At 34.6% G+C, this 17,866-nt stretch overlaps 3 protein-coding genes across 5 annotated transcripts in view; all 3 read left to right on the plus strand.

The window, feature by feature from the left end:
* LOC125670354 (solute carrier family 17 member 9-like) overlaps window positions 1–17,866 on the plus strand; it is a 960,148-nt gene that overhangs the window by 813,290 nt on the left and 128,992 nt on the right. The window lies entirely within an intron of this gene.
* LOC125669962 (RNA 3'-terminal phosphate cyclase-like) lies at window positions 8–9,374 on the plus strand. Of its 2 annotated transcripts, XM_048904842.2 has the most exons (11): window positions 8–164; window positions 1,607–1,707; window positions 3,318–3,461; window positions 3,673–3,796; window positions 4,117–4,175; window positions 5,189–5,330; window positions 5,677–5,795; window positions 6,539–6,597; window positions 7,273–7,367; window positions 8,596–8,700; window positions 8,863–9,374. In XM_048904842.2, the coding sequence occupies exons 1-11, from the start codon at window positions 27–29 to the stop codon at window positions 8,947–8,949; spliced, it is 1,173 nt and encodes a 390-aa protein (XP_048760799.2). In that variant the 5' UTR covers window positions 8–26; the 3' UTR covers window positions 8,950–9,374. The 2 variants fall into 2 exon arrangements, with proteins under 2 accessions (XP_048760799.2, XP_056017971.1); XM_056161996.1 differs by lacking the exons at window positions 8,596–8,700; window positions 8,863–9,374 and adding an exon at window positions 8,269–8,552.
* Window positions 13,975–17,032, plus strand: LOC125670823 (mitotic apparatus protein p62-like). The gene is made up of 2 exons (XM_056162007.1): window positions 13,975–14,562; window positions 16,354–17,032. The coding sequence occupies exons 1-2, from the start codon at window positions 14,438–14,440 to the stop codon at window positions 16,949–16,951; spliced, it is 723 nt and encodes a 240-aa protein (XP_056017982.1). The 5' UTR covers window positions 13,975–14,437; the 3' UTR covers window positions 16,952–17,032.

Here is a 17,866-nt window from a genome sequence, read left to right on the forward strand (position 1 = left end):
CGTATCCCGATCCCGAGGCATTGCCCATGCGCGCGTTGTACTTTCGATTTGCTAAACGTGTTGTGCAATATATTTATTATTATACATTTAAACCTCGTCTTTCTATGATGGCAACAAGTTCTCAACATGAATTTTTAGATATTGATGGCAGTGTGCTGGAAGGGGTAAGAATTCAACCATTTTAATGAATGCTCAGTAGATTTACTGTACTCAATCTAAATTGTATTGTATCAAAACTTTGTTAAATACACGGGCACTGGAAGCACATACTATATATTTACATTAACTTCCATTGCCCGTGGTTAAATACATGTATCCTATAGACAAAAACTATGGAAGTGTATTACATTTTATAATTTTTAAATATTCCCTACGTAATTGTTCAATTTTTTATGGTATGGCGTCATCAGTCTGTCTGGGCCATGTCAACGGGATACAGATCGAACCGTAAGCTCCAGGATTTTACAACTTGGTACCTTTGATCACCATCATGAAAGGAAGATGCCTATTGTTCTTAAGATCAAAGGTCAAGGTCATAGTATTACTTAGTAGGAAAACCTTGTGGGCAGGATACAAACTGAACCGTAAGCTCCAGGATATTACAATTTGGTATATTTGATTACCATGATGAGAGGAAGATGCCTATTGGTTTTTTAAGGTCAGAAGTCAAAGGTAAAGGTCGTAATATCACTTGGATGGAAAACATTGTAGGCAGGATACAAACCGAACCATAAGCTCTAGGATATTGCAACTTGGTACATTTGATCACCATAATGAGAGGAAGATGCTTACTGTAAATGTATTACGTTTGGCTGTGTATTCTATTTAGCGCCTTTGGCGGAACGCAGCTTCCGCTAAATCAAGTACATCACTAAATGCCATCCGTAAATCTAGATGCTTAAAGTAATTCAGGAATGCGCTAAATCAAATCTACGCTAACTTGTTGAAAAAACGATTTCCACCAAATATCGTACACGCCAAATATAATACGTTTACAGTATTATTTTTCAAGGTCAAGGTCACAGTATCACTTAGTAGGAAAACCTTGTAGGCAGTATGCAGACCGAACTGTTGGGGCTAGGACCATCAAACTTGGTACATATACATCTTATGCCAATTAAGTGACAATATTAGATAGAGAGTACATGATTGGTCTTGCTTTTACGATGAAAAGAAAGCATGTCACACCCTGATGATTGCTGATACTACTTGAAGCCAAGTTCTACAAATCATGGTGTAAGAAAAACACCCTATAGGCCTATTAGCTTTTCACAGGCGTATTATGTACCGATGGCGGTACTCTTGTTTAAAAAGTTGCACGAAGGTTAGTTAAAGTGAACTAAAAGTTAATTTGTCATCTCTAATTACTCTTATATTTATATAGTGATGACTAGACTTTAACTGTCGGTTAAACTTTACTTTTGTGCAACTGGGTCCTGGCCATAACACACAATGTTATCAGATATAACCCAGAGCTGTTTTAATTATCATTTTCTTATGAAGTATCCATAATGAAAATATTCCTTTCAAGTGTCATTCATTTGATGTATAGTAAGACAGTATATAATCAATACCTTTACAAGCTTACAATGATATTTGTTTTCAGGGTGGACAAATTTTAAGGAATGCCGCCACTTTGAGCTGTTTGTTAAATAAGCCTATTCGTGTGCAGAAAATTAGAGCAGGAAGGAATAAACCCGGACTTCGGTAAGATCTGTTGGACTTCAAAGAGGAAAATTCTTCAATGGTGTACATTGCGATGAATTTTCCAAAACTTCTAAAATACTGATTGCGGATGGATCCATGAATTGTCAATAGGACTCAGGAAGTCTACCTTTCTCACATTATGATGGCTATCTTTCATTGACATTTATGCTATGACATCAAAACTATATGAAATATGCTAACATTTTGACACGTTGAGGCTTTTGATCAATTTTTCATACATGCCCCAACACACTTTCCCAGTCTGTGTCATTATATCTAAATTTTTGAAATTTTTTGAATTAGGTCAACTTTTAGGTTTTTTGCCAATTTTTCATATTAATCACTCAACCTCTGATTCTGTTTATAATAATTGGTTAATAAACATTTATGGATGATTGATAGAAACTTTTCAGGTTGACTGGGCAAGGGTGATGTAGAGTCTGACAATTTATTAGATATTATCCATTAATTCACTCAAACTTAAAAAGCATAGATGCCTGAGCCTTAAATTACTCTTGTAAAATAACTCTATGAAGAAAATATTTGGTGTAAATTTTATAGGTCTGGATTAGATTGAAGCATCGTCTGTACAATTATTTAGAAAATTAAACACAAACTAACACTTCTTCAAATTTCAAATTTATTATAGGAGCCAAATTATGCCATAAATTTGTGAACCTGCAAACGTCCAAATAACTCAGCTGGTTGTGATGATAGCTTAAGTTGGTATTTGGTGCTCAGTGGTATTTGTACTGATAATGAAGTTTCTGGATCTGTGTATAAATTTCAGTGATTCTTCTGGCCCAATAGTCTGTGATGTTGTGTATTCAATTTCTTACTGAAGTGCAAGGATGTGGTATTATATATATTATAAATGATTAATACTTTAAAGAAGCAAAGCATGCAATTTCATAAGTAAAACACAGTTACAGTGAACATGCTTTTAATGAATTCACACTTACAGTGAAGTGATTTTTATTCCCTGAGATTTAAAACATATTATGAACTCATTGGATATAAGGAATTATGTTTATTATGAAGCAAAATTGTTTTTCTACAGAATTCCGCTAGAAGTGGTTGAGTTTCGTTGAGAATATATTACTAATATTGAGACGTCACCAGCTGTAGGTGATGTACCTCAAATTTAGAATCATGCTTAGCACTCAGACCTGTAGCAGTGAAGGTTCTTTAACATACCAACACCTGCCACAACACAAGACTTCCATTTTTATGGTTATATCCAAAAGCCCCATGAATCTCACTTCTAAATGCCAAGCATTTGGCAAAGGAGCAATCACTACCTATGTTTATGTCTTAGGTTTGACATGGCCTTGGCACGAGCGTGGCTGGAACTTGTGGCCTCCCAGTTATGAAGTGAACACTCTACCAGAGAGCTACCGCGACCGGTCACTATAAATGTGATTTATGTGTTTTTATTATGATTAGATAACATCATTTGTTTTTATTATGTATCAAAATGAAGATAATTTCACATCTGAAGTATATCAACCAAACTAATTAATTTTCAGGTGTAAGCATTGTGACGTGACTCTATACAATACTTGTTGCTATGTATGTATATTTAGTGCATTTAATTGCAATACTTGCAGACCACAGCACCTTACAGGACTGCAGCTTGTTTCTGAGATTTGTGGAGGGAAGCTAGAAAATGCTGCTGTGAATTCCACAGAGGTGACTCTGATACCAGGCAAGGTCAAAGCCGGATCATATAAAGCTGACACCAAAACAGCAGGGTATACAGCTTTCATTTTAAATTTGCAAAAATCTTCCAATTATTTTGGGAATATTATCAAAATTTATACATGTATATGAACCAGGTCACACATACTGATATTAGTAAATAATCAGCTTTATTATGTCAGTGACAAATGTTTAGCAAAGTAACTGAAGAATTTATCAAAGACTTTCCATGAATACCAATGATGATTTGTTTTCTGCTTGCAGAAGTATATGTTTATTGATGCAAGCAGCCATCCCCTGCTGTTTGTTCAGTGATGGGGAGATACATATGTCCTTAATTGGTGGAACCAATGCTGAAATGGCCCCTCAGATTGATTATGCTCTGATGGTAAATTGCATTTCCTCAAATAAGTCGTAAGACAATATCATAAACAGCAAATTTCAGTGTTTTGGGATTGTGTCTAGGGATGAAAAATTGAAATGATGTGCATTTCTATATCACATAAATTGGAAAAGAGCAAATTTGTATGGCGCACCAAGATATCATCAATTCCATTATTGTACGCATTAGTTGAATTGATGCACACATCAAATCAATTATTGCTGTCATCAATTCAATTGATATGCGCATCAGTTCAATTATTGAAAAATCTGTAGTGGTCAAGAAAGGTTCTTTGGTTTGTTTCAATTCATTGCTTTGATTTACAGGTATTTCGTCCAGTTGCTGCAAAGTTTGGACTCCATTTTGAAGGCGAAATTAAAAGAAGGTTAGTTTAAGATGATATCGTTGTGCAATGTTTAGTATGTTATTGTTAGATGTAGAAATTTTATCTCTGTAGTCCAAATTTAAAATAAATGTATAAACTGTGTCTTGAATCATGTCACTAAAGACAAATGAACCATTAAGTGATGAAAACAACTGAAGTGAGGAACAGTTTCGGTATATTGTAATAATTTTTTGTGTTTCCTCATTATACAATGACAACTTAAACAAAGCTCCTGGTACATGATATTCAGAACATTGGTCTTTAGTTAGGGCCCCGTGGGTGCCATATAGAAATCACTCTCTGTCAGTCCTTGTTTCTGTCAGCGCTTTCTATGGCACACGATAACTTAAGTTTCCTTTGGAAGATTTTCATAAATTTTATATATAATAAGTAGAGGAAGACCCCTTTCAATTTTCAGATTTATTGGGAGCCCTTTCTGACTGTCAGTTTTCTTGTTTATCAGAATAATACGACTAAACTTTTGATTTATTTTTGTGCATATACAGGCATGGGCTTCATGCATTTTTGAATTTTTTAATGAATAGTCTATAGACATGTGTATCAGGGGTTTTGTTGCAGCATTCGTTATAGATTGGCAGTATTAAATTTTATGAGAAGGTGTGAAGTCAGCTGCTTCTTTGACAAAATGAGACTGGTCAGCAGGTAAATAAACACCATGTGATCATGAGAATCACAAGTCAACAGTATACAGTGATTGACTAGGTCTGAGGACAACAACAGTTCTGTTGCTTGAAGCTACAGAGTAAGAGTAACAGATCTGTTTGAGGGTCAAACGATACTACTGTTATCCAAGAACCCAAGCTATAACTGTTATTTTATAAACCTGCATTTTGAGCTTGCCAGGACATTTTTTTTAATTGAATTTTTTAAATTGATTTGACACTCAACATGAATTATGAATGAAATGAACCTTCAATGATATGACATTTCCCATAAAATGTATTAATATTTATACAAATGAAGGATGATTAATTTTTTTTCCTTGATTTTAGGGGCTTTTTTCCTAAGGGAGGAGGAGAAGTTCACTTGAAGGTGACCCCTAGTTCTGGCTTACAGGGTGTCACAATGACAGATCAAGGGTCAGTCACCAAAATACATGGGCTGTCATATGTAGCAGGGGTGCTTCCTGTGAAGGTATGAATGTTTAAGGTCAAAGGTCATAGAGATAGCTTTTGAGTGTACACATCGTGCCACAAAGAGTAGTCATTTTTCTTGGCAGCCTTCTGAAATCTTGCATTTTAACACTCTGAAATGTTTGTTAAGGATAACTTTGAGCAGTCAGATTGACTGTATACTGTTCTCTTTTGTATTGTACCTTGTAATAAAAACCATAATGCATCTAATGATTATTGAGTAAGACTTCAATTAAAATATAATTATGGTAACTGAGAAAAAGGACTGAGGATTAATGCATATAATCAATGAAGAAGTGCAAATCAAGCTTGTATTGCTATCTGTAACATAATTGTGTTCATTTTAGGTTGCTCATATAATGTCTCAGTGTGCAACAGATGTTATAAAACAAGATTATCCAGGGGTTCCCATTAAAATCGATGTCAAAAAAGAAAGCCATGGAATAGGGACAGGATGTGGAATCATGTAAGGCTTGGGAAATGTTTAGCAATTTGTATGCAACTTGAAGTAATTCCACCTTCATGTGACATTATAAGTTTTTGCAAAATCGTTATGTCATTAAAATTTGTTAAAATTTGTGCATGAAAAAGATAATATCTTTTGGAGAAATTTTATTCACTAGGTATTATAAAAAATCTGGTAAACAATTTGATATTGAAAAGGTTTATATTTTCTATGAATAATCAATAATATATACTACAAAAATGTTGTAAAGGGCAATAACTCCTATGCTGGTATTTCTCTCTTGTATATTTACATGTATTATACAATGATTTCCATGATATCCACAATAAATTCATATATATTCATAAAGCAGCACATTTTTGGGGTGGTTTTTTTTTTGGTTTTTTTTTTTTGGAAATTGTTGAAATTAAAATTTTGTCATTTTAACCTGTTTTTATGTATTTTTATCATGCTATTCAATGAAAATGTGTGGTTTTCTAATGTTGATATAAACTTTTATTTTTGTATGTCTGACATCTTTAAAAATCTGGCAATATATACATTTTCTTTGGTTATTGATTAAATTGATTAAATAAGCTATATTAAGTGAAAATCAATACAACTTTTCTACTTTGAACCATTAATTTTGATAAGTCCCATGAGGGTGCATGGAGCTACCTTAATCTTTATAAATTACAGAACAGACATTGCACACATAAAATGTTCTGCAATTTTTTTCCTGAATATCAAATAATTCTTTGCAGAGTTATAGCAGAGACAAGCACTGGCTGCTTGCTAGCTGGATCAGCACTGGGAAAGAAAGGTATGGACTGAATATACCAGAATGTACTGTAAAGTTTACATGTGATAAATTCAATGAGGCAAAGGGCGAAATCATGTTCATGTAAGGGTGGGATTTGGGGTGAGGTTTTTATCAGTGTTGCTACAACCCATATTGTTCATGTACATGTATTGTTTTGAAATATCACAAACAAAAAAACAAAAAGAAAAGAAAACATTCCTCCTTCTCAAACAAATGTAAGATGTTAAATGTAAATGAGGTATAATGATGTATTACATGTTTCCTTGACTATTAAGTTGAAAACAGTGATGAGTATTGCTGCTTTGAAGAGTAAGACAAGTATTTATGAAATATGCCATGCATTGTTTAACATACTGTGGTAATTACACTAATTGGGGATATTGACTATAATATCCGTGTTTAAACAGATAACCTGTGGACGACAGGCTTCATCTGAGATACGACAATTTCAAAGACACACTGTGACAGTCTTTTTTTTCTTTAACTGAAAATTTGGAAAAGCCTAAGAACTTGTTAACCTTGCATAGAGCTTGAGATGGGGTCAAAAAGCGTGAAAATCATGTACAAAGCATGAGATGTGTAAACTCTGAATCTGTCATAATATCAATCCAGTTGTATGTGATTACAATCCAATGTGGTTGAGTGATAGTGTTCATGGGTATATCCCTGTGACAGGTGCACCAGCTGAGAAGGTTGGTCAGGAGGCAGGAGACATGCTTATCAACAATCTGTTTAATGGTGGATGTGTGGACGAATTTTTACAAGACCAGGTGAGATTTTTATGAGTATTATTTTGGTGACCGGTTGTAATTTGTTCAGTACATGATCGTCCACGCTCTTGAAAATTAAAATTTGAAAATGATCACCCTAGAGTGTGATGTTGTGTCATAAGTATTCAGGTGGTCCAAGCATTAGCGCTTCATCAAAAGTATGCCGATGTGAAGTAGTTCATATCCACATGTATTTTCAGAAATTAAGTTTATTTCTAATATTTACATCACCTTTCATTTCTGTCAGAATTCCTAGCCATTAAAATAGACATTATATTTATAGACGTACTGTATTTATCAAGATCCATACAAGCATTGTTCACAACTGCATTGCATTCATGAGGAAATGGCTATCATTATAATTGGTTAAGGATATCGACGGCAAAATCAGTGGAAATGTAAATGTCATAAACTGAATTGCTGTATTTCATTTGTTAAGTGTCTTGCAGATGGTTGAAATTTTGACTTCATTCAAAATCTTCCAGGAACAGTAACTGTGGAGGTCTTATTAGAATTACCGTTTTAACAACTGTCACTGCTGAACACAATGATATAATGAACTATAATTTCAGACTTAATAGTTACCTATTTATAGCACCAGATATGATGAATACTCTATCATTAATTTCGTGGAATCTAGATAAAAATGATGTTTTAAATTCACTTTGATACAGCGCAAGGGACAGTCACTCTGTAAAGATTTCTTTACATCAGTGTTCAGTTGAACGATGTGAATTGGTAAATGATACAGTGTCATTTTACAATCAATTTACCACTCCTTAATCTAAAATATGCAAAATTTCACCATCATGATCATATATTAGATATGTTGAAGTATATGTGCATCTTTGATGTAGTTACATCTATGTAGTAGACAGCATGTTGAATTATTTTTGTACAGTTGATGGTCCTGATGGCAGCATGTTGAATTATTTTTGTACAGTTGATGGTCCTGATGGCAGCATGTTGAATTATTTTTTGTACAGTTGATGGTCCTGATGGCAGCATGTTGATTTATTTTTGTACAGTTGATGGTCCTGATGGCAGCATGTTGAATTATTTTTGTACAGTTGATGGTACTGATGACAGCATGTTGAATTATTTTTGTACCGTTGATGGCCCTGGCTGAATTATTTTTGTACAGTTGATGGTCCTGATGGCAGCATGTTGAATTATTTTTGTACAGTTGATGGTTCTAATGGCAGCATGTTGATTTATTTTTGTACAGTTGATGGTCCTGATGGCCCTGGCTGATGGGAAGTCTGAAATCCTGTGTGGTCCTTTGTCTCTACACACAGAAACTGCAATACACATAGCCTCCACAATGACAAATGTAAGAGTCAGCATTATTGAAACCTATCATCATTTTAATGTTTGGAGATGTGATTCATATGATGCATTTAGAATGGATAGTTAAACTATAGATCATCTTCTAGAGAAACTTCCGAGTAAAGTCATATTTATGTTTTATTTCGAATATTTATTCGTGTTTCAGGCAAAATTTGAAGTGAAAGAATTGACAAAGAATTCTACGATAATTAAGTGTGAAGGAATTGGTTTAAAAGCTGCAGACAATAGCTGAGATACAGAAAGCTTAGAATTGCCATTCTCCATGTGTTCCAAGCTTCCTCTGAGGAAAACAGTCCAGGAAATCCCCTGTATTGTTTTCATGACAGTGACTTGGCTGCACCGGAGACAAAATAGTTGTCTCTGATTTAACCAACAACAAAACAAAAATAAAGACTGACTATACCACTGTACTAGAAATCCCTATTCTTTGAATCACTGTACTAGAATTCCTTATCCTCTGTTTATTATTTGGACATTGACAAAATGGAATAGAAAAGTTTAACTAACATTTTGTGCTTTTGAAATATTTTATGAAGATTTGTGTCCTACAGGATGTAGCATTAGTAACAGATTTAACAGCTCTTGTAGAATTCCAAGGGACACAGAATACTGTAAATGTTACTTATCATTTTCAAACAATAAAGAGATTAAACTTTATATGATTATCAAGTTTAATTTGAAATTTTTTATGAAATCACCGTGTAGCTGCATTTTAAAAATATGCAAAGTATTTTGTCTTGTGATTGTACTTGAGTGAAGAGACTCGTGATATCGGTACTTGCAAGATAACATCAGCTTCTCAGACACTTGAAAAATCAGCCAAGGACTGTGGTCATAAACGAGAACATCAGCATTGCATTCACATGATCACTAAATGGCAGACCTAATGATCTGTTATGTAAGATCAAGTGAAATGACTTCTTTCCGATATGGTTTAATCAACACTTTTGCTGGTAGTACATGTATTAGAGTGCTGCAGTTATGTTGAAATTACTGTTATGATGTATGGAAAAATATTGAAAAATTTTGACAGGTTTTTTAAATTTCCTCTAACATTTAAAAGGTCTGGAGGCATACTGTTTTGTTTTTCATCTCATTGTCTGGTTTTAGTCTGTTTGCAACTTTTATCTTCTTCATAAGAAGTTGGGGCTTCATATTTGGTGACCTAAAAGAACAAAAGACAAAATTCTATTCCAGGTCAACATTATGTTTAGTTTTTATAATTCAAGGCCTTCATATATTTAAAAATAAATTATTTCACATTCATATTCTGACCCCACTCTGTTTTACTTTACACCCCTGTTCTGATTCCACTCTGTTTTACTTTACATCACTGTTTTGATCCCACTCTGTTTTACTTTACATCCCTGTTCTGGTCCCACTCTGTTTTACTTTACATCCCTGTTCTGGTCCCACTCTGTTTTACTTTACATCCCTGTTCTGATCCCACTCTGTTTTACTTTACATCCTTGTTCTGATCCCACTCTGTTTTACTTCACATCCCTGTTCTGATCCCACTCTGTTTTACTTTACATCCCTGTTCTGACCCCACTCTGTTTTACTTCACATCCCTGTTCTGATCCCACTCTGTTTTACTTTACATCACTGTTCTGACCCCACTCTGTTTTACTTCACATCCCTGTTCTGATCCCACTCTGTTTTACTATACATCACTGTTCTGATTGTTTTACTTTACATCACTGTTCTGATCCCACTCTGTTTTACTTTACATCCCTGTTCTGATCCCACTCTGTTTTACTATACATCACTGTTCTGATCCCACTCTGTTTTACTTTACATCACTGTTCTGATCCCACTCTGTTTTACTTTACATCCATGTTCTGATCCCACTCTGTTTTACTTTACATCACTGTTCTGATTCCACTCTGGTTTACTTTACATCACTGTTCTGATCCCACTCTGTTTTACTTTACATCCCTGTTCTGACCCCACTCTGTTTTACTTTACATCACTGTTCTGATTCCACTCTGGTTTACTTTACATCACTGTTCTGATCCCACTCTGGTTTACTTTACATCACTGTTCTGGTCCATTATCTCTTGCTTTACATCCTTATTTAGGTTAAAATTCTAAATTCCTCTTCAAGTTTATTTCATACAACTAGGGATTTACTGTATCAACTTAAGTAGCAATAACGTTCTACATATTTTGTGATATTTTCATAATGATTATAATGATCACTTAAAACTGAACTTTATGTGACGTTTGAAAAAAAGATGAATGATGTATTGAAAAATGCAAAGCTCAGTTATGCATTGTACTGGTATTTGAAACTGTACTTCAAGAAGGAAACTGATTTATTACACCTTAAAGAGTTCAGCAATATAAATGTGTTTGACGTTGAATAACCAATGGATGTTAAAAGAAAATGAAAATTGAATCTTTGAAAACCCCAAATCTGCTGCGAAAAAACCCAAAACAATTGGTGTTATTTCGATTGATGTACTGTGGAATCATTAGAATTCGTGGTGGCTCAATTTTCGTGGAATTCGTGGGTACCCCTCACCCACGAATTTACATCCTCAACGAATAAAGACAACTAGTATGTACAAGAATCTTAACAATATATAAATCCACGAAATTACGTCCTCACGAACCCGTAAACATTCAGTAATCCACGAAAATTGCCCCCCACGAATTTAAATGATTCTACAGTATGTAACAGATATTGGAACATAGAAAATGCAAACTATAATGGCACGAAATTATCGGAGGTATGATTTATATAACTGATTGACACCATTGGCCTGTACATCGTCATTCATTTTTTTATTATTTTTTTTTGTAACTTTAAGTAATTTTAAAGACACGGTCATCATATTTTGCTTGTGCATCCGGAGGTCAATTGTTTAAAGTCTATGGAGCATCAAATTGATATTAACTCAAATAATTGAAGATATCTTTAATTATTTGAAGATCCCATCAATTCATTTGATGCGAGCAACAATTCAATTAAAGATCTTTTCAAATGATTAATGATATCTACAATTCTGAATTATTCTGTGCATTAATCGAATTATTGATAGCATCAATTATTCTGCTGAATTGATGTGCGCGATAATTGAATTGTTGCTCTCTTCAAATAAATTGTATAATGAATGCGCGCTGGTCGCGGTAGCTCATTGGTAGAGCGTTCGATTCGTAACCGGAAGGTTAGAGTTTGAGCCCGACTCGTGCAAACCTCAGACGTAAAATATAGGTAGTGACTGCTTCTTCTCCAAACGCTCGGCATTTAGAAGTGAGAATCACGTGTCTTTTGGATATGACCTTAAAAACAGAGATCCCATGTCGCGAAAGGCGTTGGCACGTTAAAGAACCTTCACCCCTACGGCCGTAAGCGCTAAACATAGGTCTAAATTTGTGGTACTTCACCAACAACTGCAATCGTAATTACTCGGTTATTTCCGCAACCGTGTGTAAAAATGACGAGCGTGACGTCTCAATATGAGTGAAAATTTCTCTACGGGACGTAAAAAAACCACAACCAACCAATTAATGCGCGCTACAATTGAAGAGATTAGTAATTCAGTAAATGCGCACTGAATTATTGCTCTTTTCAATTGAATTATTGTGTGCAGAAATTCAATTAAGGATAGCATCAATTCCATTGATGAGCGTAATAATGGATTTGATACTTGCAATAATTCTTTTAGAGAGAACTACATGTATCTAAGTAAAGATATCGTCAATTCAACATATCCACAAATGAATTAAGGATCTCTTTAATTGAATTGTTGCTCTCTTTAAAAAAAAATGATGTATTCTTTAATTCTTTATTCAATATCATTGTCATTTAAATTAAAGAGATCATCAAATCATTTATTCCGAGCTCTAGAATAAATTTCTCTTACAATACTTTTATCACAGTGATGTGCGCATCAGTTGAATTGATAAGAACAATAATTTATTTTATGTGCGCATCAATTGAATTGCGCGCAATGATTGACATGATGCGCACTTTAATTCTCAAGATTGTTAATTTGGCGCTCCATACACATCGCATAACCCTAGCTGACTGTTACTATACTATTTGACAAGTCTCGACGCATGGCTCACTTTCTTTTCATCTAGTCAAATTAATCCCAATGACCTACACTGACGAAATATTAATCCTTGTTGAAATAATTAATTGTACAGGTACAAATTATTATTAAGATTTATTATTATTATTAAGATTTATAAAGCGCACAATTTTACAAACGAAAATGCAATCAATGGCGCTGATGAACGCATTTCGTTTGTTCGTAAATGAACATGTAGATACTATGAATTAGAGGGTGCCATCTGAATCTTGAAAGGAAGATGACAGTGCTGACGTTCAAAGTCAGGCTAGGCGGTTAACGAACAAACTTTATTTTGCTGTATTCATTCAAAAGAAACAAGAACATGATAAGTATCATTAGAATTGTTGAGATTAGAAAGCAAGTGCCGATGCACTTATATCAACAAACTTTGATGACAATATGTTCATTGTATTGAGCCAGCAATGTGCACTTGTTGAGCTAATGTGTGTGTAATTCCAGTGAGCTGGTTCAAATTTTTTCTGGGGGGGGGGGGGATGTTTTTCATTTTTGATGCTAAACATTAGAAATATAATCTATTTGATGTTGACAACCAGGACCTTCTGAATGAAAGGATAGGTGGAAGGGCAATATTGTACCATTACATAATCATTGTAACTCTGTGTTATGTAAACAAAGACTCGATTCTTTCTATGTTTGCAAACAAACCAGTGAAATGTTAATTTTGTAATTCAAAGTATCTTAATTTAGCACAGTCACAAATTTTAACTTTTAAATGACACACTTTCCCCAAAGAATACTCGAAATGCGATTATAATAAACTTTGACTTTTGAAAACTTGTAAACAATAACATTCCTAAATCTCTATTTACAAAAACAAATAATGAACTTTCTACAATGATCTTCTGTCATAATGTATAACCTTAATTTTTTGGGAAACCTTTTAACACACATTAAACGGATTTTGATCATTAAAAGTGAAAGACAAAATTTGAGGGGAAACCGTGAATCAGTCCCTTTAACAGACTGCTTCACTTAAAGCTTTTCAAACTCTAAACTTATTATATTCGTACACTGAAATGAAGAGCATTTTAAAACAATTAAGCTACCATTACATATAAGTACAAAATACACCGCGTCTAATACTAACAATGTCTTCTGAGCAATATGCACTGAAATGTTCTATGAAGAGACCATATTATACTTATCATCTATTATTTCAGAAGTGCTGTTGAGTGCATGCATAAACATTAACGGTTCGACTTTTGGCTCTCGATTTTGTGTTCAGAAACCAGGGGAAAAACAATCTCAGCATGACCAGGTGCCCGGCCTGCATGGTCAGTGAATCACCAGAATCCAAGACCTAGTGATAAATAACTTCTCCGCATCAGAAATTCTTCTATTTGGTATAACAACATAAACAAATTCTCCACTAATTCGAAACAAACATTAATTTGACGAAAGCTCGTAAATGCTGGTCAGCAGATTAGAGGGCAAAATATAGAACCGACACAAGGAGGGGGCACTTGAAACATCTGGCAATCCGGCGAGTGTTGCAGGATGTAAACAATTTCCTGAAAAACAAAGCCGCGTGATCGGGGGGTCAAAACCACGCAAACCCTGGGTATAAATAGACGAGGAATTATCAAACAGCATCAAAGTTCTTTGAGAGTCAAGATGAAGTTTTGGTTGTCTCTGTTGTTGGTCTTAGCTGTAGTCAGTGTCCTGGAAGCACGGCGCGGGGGGAAGTGGAGAGAATGGCGGAGACAGAGGCTTGCAGGAATACAAGGTGCACGGAACGGGTAAGCTAGCAATGTTTAAAATAGTTTAATGTACCCAGGTTAGTTAACTTAACACCTGAAATTTGGAGTAATGTCATTTTTTTTTTTTATTTTTTTTTTTTATTTTTTTTTTTTGGAAAGTGTATTTTTGATTTATACATTGAAGGAGAATTAGGAAATTAAAAAGAAAAACTGGAGTCGCAATGATTACAGATTTTTAAAAAGTTTGATACAGGTAATAGAAATAAATATTGACCTTTTTGCACTTGAGATGCGAACAAATTCATGATATCAAATTTATATTAGGAGTAATGTCAATTTCTAAAATTTCACATAGTTTCAATGTCTTTTCTTAAAACTTTTTTCAAAATGGAACTTTAAAAAAGTAAGGGTTAGAGATAAAAAAAAAAATTGAATTATTGGCGAAAATACTGAATTTTTATACAAAATTTCGAGTAAATTAATTTAAACTTTTTTAAGAATCGGTGTTCTGTTTTGGAAAACACAACATTTGAACTAGTTCCACGTCTCAACAACATGTATCATGAATTATAAAACTGAAATACACGTATAGGAGTATAAAAATTGAAAATATACATGTACTCGTATTGGATGAAACAGAAACTGTAATATTATGCAGATTTAGAACTTTTTGAATAATCAATCGATCCTTCCGCCATAAAATATAGTCCCTGCCAAACCATTTCAAAATTTTAATTCACACAAAAAAATTCAACTGGATAGGGTTCAGTAATAGATGTGTAATATGTTTGCACCAATGGGATCAGTATTGAACCACTAAATACTTAATTGTAGCATCCTGCGCAGTTGTACTCAAAAGCTCAGGAGCTAACTTCCTTAATACATGTATTTATATGGCATTAACTATCTGTTAACTACCAGTAAAGTTAATTAAACTGTGCAAGTGGGTACTGGACGTCGTCGCTTGAAATGGTATGAAGCTTTACAATAGTGTTGGAATTCAGTCTGTTTTGTTATGATTGAAGGGTTTGAATTTACTCAAAGGCGACATATCCCAAAGTTGCAGTATGAGTCTATTTTAGTCTATATGAGCCTTAGGCGTCAACTGTCGTCGTTGACCTCATCTTTGTGGTTTTTTACATTTCCAATTTCTTAGAACCAATGTGCCATTTGACATCAAACTTGAGAGAAATACTTGGGGAGGGGGATAGTATGGGATGTTTAAAAAAAATCTTTAAAATTATTGCATTTTACATAGGAAGATAAAGGGAAAATCTTTTTTTAAAATTCTCAATAACTACAAGGGTACAATTTGTCTATATTCTCCATATACATAGTGTAAATTCAGGCAAGTTTAAGCAAACTGTGATATCCGGAGTCACCACAACAGGTGACTATTCTTTAAAATCTTGGAAAATCTTCTCTCAAGAGCCACAACATATAATGTAGATTGAAGTTGTTCAAACTACACCGTATGAGCCCGGGACAATGGCTAAAAAATATTAAGAGTAAGAAGTTTTACTTAGGAATTTAAAGGAACACTTTTTAACATAGTTATCAATATGTAAGGTCCATATGTTGTATCTTCGATTAACTGTCTTCACTACATGGCCACAATAAGAGTTACGGTATAATTTCGTGTAAAGTCTACCTGGTAAGAATAGTGGTCCATGGACATTTTGTATTATTTGCCACCACCACCCTAAAATATTGTCATTACAATATATCTCATAACTGCACGAATTCTCGTCGTATACGGTTGTTATTAACAAAACACTGGGATACCTTTGTGATATAGTGTCGAAGTCAGAATAAACATTGTGTTTGCAGGTACCCGGCTGTGGCTAATGATGACGATGTAAAAGACGATGACGAAGATGACGGCGATAAAAACAGCTGGATGGCTAAGAAACAAAACAAATGGGCCATGAAACGCCAGAGGAAAATGAAATGGATGCAGAAACGCCGCGGCATGATGACAGCAGACGACTCTGACGAAGATGAACCAGAGGAGGCACAGGACGGCGACCAGGATAAACACGTAATGGTTCACCGTCGACGATGGCAGCAACACAAAGGCAACAGGGCCCAGAGACGTCAGAAATGGAGAAAAATGAAGAAGATGAAGAAATGGATGCACAAAAGACCATCCTGCTTCTGTCTGCAGACTGAACAACTAGAGAAGCTGCAGGAACTGATAAAGAAGGAGGGCCTGGAGAAAGAATTCCCCCAGATAATGCCACCAGAGGAAAACACCCTAGACGACGAGACATCCGATGTCTCCGATGATGAGGATAGCGATGATACTGACGACACCGAGGAGATCGATAATGTCAATGAAGAATCCAATGAATCAGAGGAAGTAACAGATGGCACTAATGAGGAGCTTCCTTTAATGACAACAGAATCATCTATCATTTTACAGTAAATTCAGAATTTCATTGTTTGAACTTTTTTGTCTGGATTAAATCATTTTCACAATATCAAAAAATAAAAATGATTAACTGAGTGTGTGTTTTATGTATATGTACTATGAAAGCAATGATACAGACGATAGATCCGTTGTCATGGTAATATTTAGATATTGTATTTTTTGTTGACGTTTTAAAATGAAAGTATATAGTCCTTCTATGTATACTTGAAGACTTATTAAAATAATATATCAAGAACGTTCGGTTGTAGTACCACCACCACCACCACCACCACCCCCCCCACCCCCCCAAATTTCCCAATTCCTTCTCAAATTCTGTCCACATTGCTGCCTGTCCTGAGGACCAAACTCGGAAAACCAAACCACGAATAATTTATTACTCAGCTGACAAACAGTCACAGAAACTGCCAGGAGGCAATACAAACTTCACTTATTGGTAAAGAAGTATGAAATGAGTCTCAAAAAGAAAGCACGCCGCGGGACATGGTCATTACGGATGTTTTGGTACTAATACCCGCACCTTAGTGTGTACCTTTCAATCAAACATATGAGTGAAATAATGTTCTGTATTATCAGTGGCGGATAAAATTTGAAATTTAAACATTTTAAGTAAATCGTGATGTCTTGTTTAGAAGAATGTAAACGATAGAAGAGGCAATAATTTCTTCCACTCTCGGAGAAATAAATGAAATTTTTTTTTAATTTATTGAATTACGTTTATTGGGAGAACTTACATTTTCCCCCAAAACCCTTAAAATTCGCGTCATTTTATTAATTTCACCATATCAAAAATTACAGAAAATAATAAGAATGACTGCATACGAGACATATTTCTAGCCCTATAAAATCTGTAAAATCCAGGAACTTCCGGGGGCTTCGCCCCCTGGGCCACCACCTGGACCCACTGGGGGC

This window comes from Ostrea edulis, chromosome 4, assembly GCF_947568905.1.
Source record: "Ostrea edulis chromosome 4, xbOstEdul1.1, whole genome shotgun sequence".
Classification (NCBI taxonomy): domain Eukaryota; kingdom Metazoa; phylum Mollusca; class Bivalvia; order Ostreida; family Ostreidae; genus Ostrea; species Ostrea edulis.